Here is an 8,758-nt window from a genome sequence, read left to right as displayed (position 1 = left end):
TCTCTTAATTCAGTTATTTCTAAAGGAGGAGGGGCACACATTCACATCTATCCACAATGCAAACTGGTAGAGCTCATCAATAACAGAACCACATGAAAAGGATTTGCTGATTTCTTTATCACATAGTCACATATTTGGAATAACTGCGACAATACAAATAAATATAATTAAACATTTGCATTATATCTGAGATAGTGGGTATAAACTGTGGTGGGACTCAGTTTGAATGTGAATTATGCTTAAGTGATTTTTTGAGGTTTCTACTGTAATATGCAGTGTATGTAATTTGAAAAATCTGACAAGCTGTTGATTGTTATCCTGAATGTCACTGCAAAGAACACTAGCAAGGACTGTAACTGACTGGAATTATTTTCGTCTATCGGACTGTGAAGGTCAGTGTGTTTGTGTGGGTGTATTTGGTGTGCATCTTGAGTGTATGAGAGAGAAGTAATCTGTCAAATACATCGGAGGAGCCTGTTACTCTCCCGTGTATTGTGGAGGTCTCCTCTCTATGAAGGCAGCCATGCCTTCCTGTCTATCCCGTGTTGGGATGACCTGAGAAGAAATAAGGTTTGCAATTTGACAGTCAATCATTGATGAGCGAAAGCATTACAGTCAGGTTTCCATGCCTCCAGAGAGGTGACACTGCACGTCAATAAATGCAGGTGTCCAGTAGCTCTCACTGGCATATAAATAAGTTACAGACGGGACACAGAGACAATAAAATAAGATAATAATCTAGCATGCCACATACACGTTAAGATCCTCTGTGCCAATTTAAAGTGAAGCTAGAGCTGGCTCAACTTCAACACCCATGTTGACTGGGTGTTCTCTGGTAGCAAAACATAGAACCACACATTATGTAGTCAACTACTGTAGTGCCACTTCCGACAGTAAGTTAAACCACAAAAGGCACTGCATTGTACAGAAGCTGTAAAAAAAAAAGAAGTAATCATTTACCCTGGCATAGCACATCCTCTCTATTGCCATCGCTGTAATGATGTCCACCTACAGTAGGAGACACACAGATTTGTATCACTGAAGTTATGTACAGTGTTTCCTTTACTCAAGCATAATATACATTTTGTTCAACAAACAAATGGTCGGAGTTGACAGGAAAATGCATAGATTTCTATCAAATAATGTAACACAGGCCGGCTCATTGCTTTTACTGTTGCATATAGTTGGGATGCAGACAAATCATACATCCTGTCATGCGTAGTCACCCCCGAAAGGCCCATTCTGAGCCAGGAAAAGCCCTGATATATTGACAGTTGTTGGAACAAACATTTTATACCTCAGTGCCTCTGTTGAGGGCCTCTTTTGCCATCCGCACAGCAATAGGAGCCTGAGGGACAAAAACGCACACATCCATGAGTTAGATGTGTTTTAGTCTAGAACAGTGGTTCTCAACTAGTACTGTTTGTAGGTTAAATAAGGCCGCGAGTCTCAACCTGTGGGCCGGGTCCCACTGGTGGGCCGTGGAAATATTGCAAGTTGGCCCCCAAATAATTGACAAAACACTAAGATTTTAATAATATAAAATAATACATAACTAAATAAAAAGTCATGTTTTTTTTTCATTGTGATACCGATATCGAACTAGTATATAATGTTAGTTCCACTGATCCAACCCGGAACACAATCGATTGATTGATCATTACATGCTCTGAAAATGTTACGTGGCCCACCCATCAGACCACTTAACACGGCAGAAAACGTCTGAGATTTTTAAGTGGGCCCCAATACAGAAATATTTGAGAACCACTGTTCTAGCACAAAAACTATGTAAAGCTACTTGTGCACAACCCGCGGGCCACTGTGTGGAAAATCATAATCATAACAAATAATACTTCTTCAAAACCCTTCACAAAGCCCTTTAACAAGCAAATCAAATGAAACAACATACTCTGATTTCACTGATAGTGAAGCATCCCGTAGGACTAGATCATCAGCAGTATACCCTCCGCATCTGTTCTATTCTGGTAATAATGAGGTTAGTCCCCCAAAAACCACCAAGTCTATCTCTGTTCCACTGGCTCACAAATGTGCAAAAAGCATTTCAGCATTTCAGAGTTGGGAGGCTTTCGAGGTAGTGAGGCATCGCTTTGTCTGGCTGTCTGACGACAGCAGACGAGATGTGATTGGAGAGATGGCAGATGTGTGTGTCTCTGTGGAGGTGTTCATCTACATGTTACATATTTATAGCTTATCTCCTGAATCACAGTCATTCGTCAGATTGTGTGTGTGTGTGTGTGTGTGTGTGTGTGTGTGTGTGTGTGTGTGTGTGTGTGTGTGTGTGTGTGTGTGTGTGTGTGTGTGTGTGTGTGTGTGTGTGTGTGTGTGTGTGTGTGTGTGTGTGTGTGTGTGAGAGAGAGAAGGGGAGAGAGTGGGTGCGTGCGTGTTTATTTGTTAGTCCATTTCTCCACTTGACCGCCACTGTGGCCCCAACGACATTGGGCATCTGAACTGGAGTGAGAGAAACATGGAACGACAGAAGCCTGGAGAGAGAGAGAGAGAGAGAGAGAGAGAGATGGAAGGCTGGGAAGGAAATATGAGCGAGAGGCAGGGGATTAGCAGAGGAGGGATGAGTCGTGGAGAAGGCGAGAGAGAGACCATAGGGGGGGACGGAAGAGGGAAAATAAAGCAGAGTTGTCCATGCCTAGAGGAGGAGTATCTGCGCTATGGCAGAAAGCAAAATCTGTGTGTGTGTGTGTGTGTGTGTGTGTGTGTGTGTGTGTGTGTGTGTGTGTGTGTGTGTGTGTGTGTGTGTGTGTGTGTGTGTGTGTGTGTGTGTGTGTGTGTGTGTGTGTGTGTGTGTGTGTGTGTGTGTGTGTGTGTGTGTGTGAGAGAGAGAGAGAGAGAGAGAGACCTGGGGCAGTATCTCTCTAGCCAAACTGAGAGCCTCTCTGTAAGCAGAGTCCCCTGTCTGGTTCTGTTCTGTGGCTCTGTTTACCATACCCAGCTCCAGAGCTGTCTGCCCTCCCACACGCCTACCTGGAAACAGAGAGACACAGAGAGAGAGAAGGAAGGAAGGAGGATCACGAAAAGAGTGAGATACAGAAATAGACAGAGTGGTTGTAACGCAGGATATAGAGAGAAGAATTAAATACGGAAACAGATCTTACTACTTACTATAAGATATGTGCACAAGTGTTAAACTCTTGAGAATTATTTTACACTCTGGAGAGACACACATGGCTTTACAGTATATTCGACATATAAAGAAAGAGTAACTAAAGGAGTAAATCTATATCGTCTCTGTCTCTCTCTCCTATGTCCAAAACTGTTACTTTACAATTACAGGATTCAAATTCAAAAATAGCAAAAGTAGCAGATCAACAAGCTCGCTTCAAGCTGCGTTTTGAGCTTGTGGATCAGCTACTTTTGATACTTTTGTGTGACGCTGTAGTATGATCAACAAGTAGGGCATTCATTTATAAAAAAATATAGAATATGGAGATAAGAGTTTTCTGCCCGACAACAGCGATATAAAGAAAGAGTAGTCTAACTAAAGGAGCAAATCTAATATAATGCTACCTGTGAAGATCAGCTCTTTGGCCAGAGTGATGCCGACAGCCCTCGGTAGCCTCTGAGTGCCCCCTACAGGACAAACAAGGTCAAGGTCAAGTTGCTGCAGCTTATTTCGCAATACACATACACACAATGCAATGTAATAAAACAGGTAGGTGTGTGTGTGTGTGTGTGTGTGTGTGTGTGTGTGTGTGTGTGTGTGTGTGTGTGTGTGTGTGTGTGTGTGTGTGTGTGTGTGTGTGTGTGTGTGTGTGTGTGTGCGCGTCTCAGTGAGTGAGTGAGTGAGTGACCTCTGGTTGTCTTACCCGCCCCTGGGAGCAGCCCCCGTGTCGTCTCAATCAGTCCCATCTGTGCAGAATATGCTGAAACACACATACATGCACACACACACGCGCACACATGTGCACATGCACACGGAGAGGACAGTTGAAGGTCACTTGTGCTGCAGAGTGTCATTAAACCAGAGAGGGAGTAAAGACAGACTGATGCTTCTGTCAGACCAAACACAGACGAGCACCTGCTCACCTCGCGCATTAGCCCTCGACCAATCACTGAGCTGCCACATCCGATTTAGCCAATCACATGTAGATTCAAGGTACATAAGCAGTTGGGCAGATGGGGACTGGCCCCGGCATCATTAGTGCCTTGGCTAGCCAGCTCATTGTCTCAGTATTCATGTAGCGTAGCTACATGAGGGCACCAAATACATTCACAACAAACATTGGAAAGAATGACCCATGCTTCAGCAAGCTTATTAAGAATCCCGGTGCTCACAGTAATGGACGTTCAGATCAGCAAATAGCGTCTGGGTAACTTGACAAGAATCTAAGCCAGAGAAATGAATGGAGCGTGCAGATCTCTTTTTTTTCCTATTGCGCAAATATGAAATCTGACTCTGATGGCACAGTGGTGTCGGATTGCTGATTTTCATAATGAAACTTTTAGAAAGAACATCTGTGTGCTCCAGTGCCTTCCTCCAGGTTACTCTTTCATGAAGTTACCTAGAGACAGTCACATCTCACAAACATCTCTGACGTTGCTCATGTGTAAACCCCAAAGGGCAGAGAGAGTACATAATGGACAGTATGGTAAAGCTGTAAAAGCTTCCAAATGTTGTCTCTCAAGCACGGGAACACTGCACTCTAAAGCGGTGGGCCACAGTCTTCGGATGATGCCCTCCTCGTCTTCCGTGTGCTACAACTGCAGTTACTGCAGTGATCTGATATATGACAAATGAAATGCCCTTTTCAGTCCTGTTAGGCCTACATCTGACCCATCCTCATGGAGGGTGAGAGCGATTTTAAGTGCACCCAAGCAGGAGCAAAGATTCAGGTAGATTACAGGTAAGGGATCAGATTATACTCACCAGCTGTGCGGAGGTCGCAGGCCAAGGCCAGCTCCAGTCCACCTCCCAGGGCAAAGCCATCCACCGCCGCAATGGTCGGCATGGGCAACGAAGCTGCCGTCGCAGCAAATCGCCAAAGAGGGATTTCAGTGCAATGCATTCACGTTTCTCTTGTTATTATTATTCTAATATTCTTACTATCACATTTATATACTTATGAGGACCTGCCACGATTGGTTTGTAGAGTTGAAACACAAAGATAACAAATATATAGATAGGGAGAGAGGAGTGAAGTGCTTTACACAAGGGAAAGATCTGAACATGTGAAAGGAGGGATGGATAAAGCATAGACCCCCCCATATATTATATATCTTCTACTTACCACACACACATCCACAAAGGAACACTAACACTCACTAGAACACTTCCCAGGTTCAGAACAGGACCACCATTTGCATGCATACACACACACTCCTCACATATTGCTTAACTAACACCTCACCAATCTGAGTCATCATTGATCGCAGGCCGTGAACAAACAGATCTGACTCGCTGTCGTTCATTAGAGCTCTCTCTTTCAAATCAGCACCTGCGGCCAACACAGAGACAGAGACCATCGTATGAATTTTTAGCACACACTTTATAGCACAGACAGTGGGTTGTTTGCGTCTGGAAGAATTGAGGGAGAACACACCCCAGGCTATTAGCTGTTCAGACAGGGTTGCAAAACAAAGAACAGCTTTCATATACAGAATATTGTGTTGTTTGATATCATATCAAAGTCAGGAACAAAAACATGGGTCCTTTTGTGAAACCACATGAGAGACAATGTTTTAGAGAGGACATACTGTGTAGAGCAGGGGTCTTCAACAGGGTAGTCTTGCGTAGCCAGACAACTATTCCACAATCTCCGAATGCTACATAGTCTCAGTCTGGAACTACACCTCCCGAAATCCGAGAGAGGAAGCTGACACTTCCGTTCACGAAAATATCTTTAAAAATATCTTTAAATTTTATTTTTTCATTTCCATTTCTTCTTAGCATCAAGCTAAACTTAGATGATTTTGATTTATATTTGGATAAATTTGCGCGACTGTAAAGACGAAACGGAAATGGGGAGGAGGCTTCACATTCAAATGTCAAGTTTACAAAGTATTGAGGGTTTAAGTCGTTAAATGTCTGAAAACACACATTTAACATGAATCCAATATGTAGTGGGGGTCCCTGCTTCATTTCTCTCTCAGCTAAGGGGTCCTTGGCCTGAAATACATTGAAGACTCCTGGTGTAGAGGATAGTGATAAACTCAACGCACCTGCACAGAAGACCCCCGGGACTAGACTCCTGAAGATAACTACACGCACGGCCGAGTCACTGGACAGTGTGGACATCAGCTCTCCCATCTACACACACAGGGGACAGAGGGGATTTCAACAAGATAATGCCTTTATGTGTAGGTCAGTGTGTGTCTGTGTGTGTGAGGGAAAGAAATAGAGTGGCAGGTAGCCTACAGGTCAGAGCTCACCTGTGATACAAACACATGTCCCAGAGCATTCCTTGCTTTGTGTCGCAACATCAACACCTCCACTATCCCTGAGAGGAAGACAAAATTCTGACTCACTGAACCGTATAGGGAATAAAGTTAGGAAGTGAAAGTCTTGACATTTCTGACATTGAGTAATTCTGGTTGTAGACACCAACACAGAACAATTTTTTGTAATTGTGCATGCTCATTTTTTTTTCTTTTTCAGTTGTGGAAATTAACAAAGTACATTTACTCATGTAGGCCAACTTGTAATTTTGAGGTAGCCTACTTTTACTTCACTTAGTAATTCGGGTATTTCGGGTTATGTTAGTAGGCCTACTTTATACTCCAGTAGGCCTACATCTCAGACAAAAATATTGTAATTCTTAAAAGTATTTGAAATCTACAAGTTACCTCACTGATTTAAATTATTACAAAACATATGTTAACCACTTCAGCATTGTTTTGTACTCTTAATTTATATAGGTCTATTTCGCTTTTCTATTACTTGAACACATGCGTTGTGAACTTGTAGATCTGCAAAACATTTTGACCACCATTCATAATGATTACTTTTACTTTGCTAATTGTATTTTGATACAAATACTTTTACTCGGCATTGCATTTGCTTATTTTACTACCATAATAAAATATCAGAGTAGCTAATGCTTTACTACTTCTAGCGTCAGTCAGGGTGTGTTATTGGGCGGCCTGAACAGTGTTCATTTCATGGGTGCGTGTGTGTACACGACTGCGACTGCTGAAAATGGGTCACATATTTTACTTAAGTAAAAGTATCAATACTGCAATGTAGAAATACTCTGTTACGAGTAAAAGTGCGGAATTCAAAATGTAGATAGTGGTATCAAAATGTAGCCTACTTAAAGTAGCAAAGGTAGAAAGTACTCATGCACATGCAAAATGTCCCATTTCACAAGTTTTCAATTAAATGTATGTAAATGTGTAAAAATCCTTTGAAAATAGCAGATCTACAAACTCACCATGCTAGTGTGAGCTTGTAGATTCAAATTGCCAAAGTATATAGCCTGGTCTGAAGTGGTTTTGAAATCATAATCAAAATTTACAAAGTAACTGGTAACTAAAGTTTTCTATTAGTAGTGGAGTAAAAGTAGCAATATTTGCCTCTTGAGATGTAGTGGAGTAAAAGTAAAATTATTGAAAATTTAAAGTACCCCAGTAAAGTAAAAATACCTCCAAATAAGTAGACTTGTCACTTAAGTAAATGTACTCAGTTACTTTCCACCACTGGGTCCTACCAGTGTCATCTCCATCTAACGGTTTCAGATCCACTTCTACAGAGTGGGTCGCCTCTGTATGATGCCCACGGTGGTGATGATGTGTGAGAGAGCATCCCGTGAGAGAGCCAGTGCCGCGGCCCGGCAGGCCCACTCCCACTCGGGGTATTATTAATGAGCTAACAGGAGCTCCTCCAGCGTGGAGTGAGTCCGGCAGCAGGACACTCAGACCCGGCCACAGTGAAAGCTGTGATCGCGCTGCCAGTCTGCGGAGGAAAGTCATCATGGTTGGTGTTGGACAGGCTTTTTATTATGGGTTCACAAAATGAAAGAACTTGAGGCTGAACCAGCGTTGCCAGGTTTTGTGAGAGAAATAAGCAATCAGGTCTATGAAAACAAGCCCAAAAGAAGCAACTTTGTATTGTGAATTGTACTTCCATGTACTGTTTCCATTTCCATGTCTTTTCTAAATAAAGTATTCAATCAATCAATCAATCAATCAATCAATCACTCAATCAATCAATCACTTAGCGCATATGAGCACTTTAAATCTACAAGCTACAACAGAACTTGTAGATCTGCTATTTTCAAAGATTACAATTGACAAAAAAGTGACAAATTTGAAATATATTTTTAAACATTTTAACAACACAAATCTGGTACGGGGGGACCTTGGCACAAATTCGTTTCAGATGGAGGTCTGTGGACAAATACACGTTAAATTTGGGGTTCTTATAATGAAAATGTTTGAGAACCACTGGTTTAAAAAAAAAAAAAAAAAAAAATGGAAGCAAGCCCAAATAAGCAACTACACTTTAGAGACAAGCCCAAAAAAAACGCAGCCCGCAACTACCAATATTTACAAGCAAAGCCAAGCCCAGCAAAGCCCAAAGTCGCTTATAATAAGCAGACATGGCAACACTGCTGAAGTTTCCTCAAGGAAGTGAGTTAAACAGGTCCCGTAACCAGGGGAGGGACCTATGGTGGAAAAAGTACTCACACATGCTTTACTTAAGTACAGTACTAAGTACAGTAGCCTACTTAAATAGTTACTTTCCACCACTGGGAGGGACCTATGGGGAATGACTCTGTTTGAGTTT

General features: G+C 42.2%; 1 protein-coding gene across 2 annotated transcripts; it reads right to left on the bottom strand.

Annotated features, from left to right (window-relative positions):
* Nucleotides 1-111: 111 nt before the first annotated feature.
* Nucleotides 112-7,983, bottom strand: echdc2 (enoyl CoA hydratase domain containing 2). 2 transcript variants are annotated; one of them, XM_080431095.1, is made up of 11 exons: nt 7,680-7,983; nt 6,403-6,470; nt 6,193-6,280; nt 5,382-5,468; nt 4,901-4,993; nt 3,840-3,896; nt 3,541-3,603; nt 2,873-2,997; nt 1,298-1,348; nt 961-1,008; nt 112-555 (listed from the first exon to the last, which is right to left on the bottom strand). In XM_080431095.1, exons 1-11 carry the CDS (start codon nt 7,942-7,944, stop codon nt 478-480), a joined length of 1,023 nt encoding a protein of 340 aa, XP_080287221.1. In that variant the 5' UTR covers nt 7,945-7,983; the 3' UTR covers nt 112-477. The 2 variants fall into 2 exon arrangements, with proteins under 2 accessions (XP_080287221.1, XP_080287222.1); XM_080431096.1 differs by having other exon boundaries at nt 2,957-2,997.
* Nucleotides 7,984-8,758: the final 775 nt, after the last annotated feature.

The sequence above is a fragment of the Gymnoscopelus braueri genome, assembly GCF_963280865.1.
Source record: "Gymnoscopelus braueri genome assembly, chromosome: 6".
Lineage (NCBI taxonomy): Eukaryota > Metazoa > Chordata > Actinopteri > Myctophiformes > Myctophidae > Gymnoscopelus > Gymnoscopelus braueri.
Note: the sequence above shows the minus strand (reverse complement) of the source record. Positions and strands in the feature narration are given on the sequence as shown.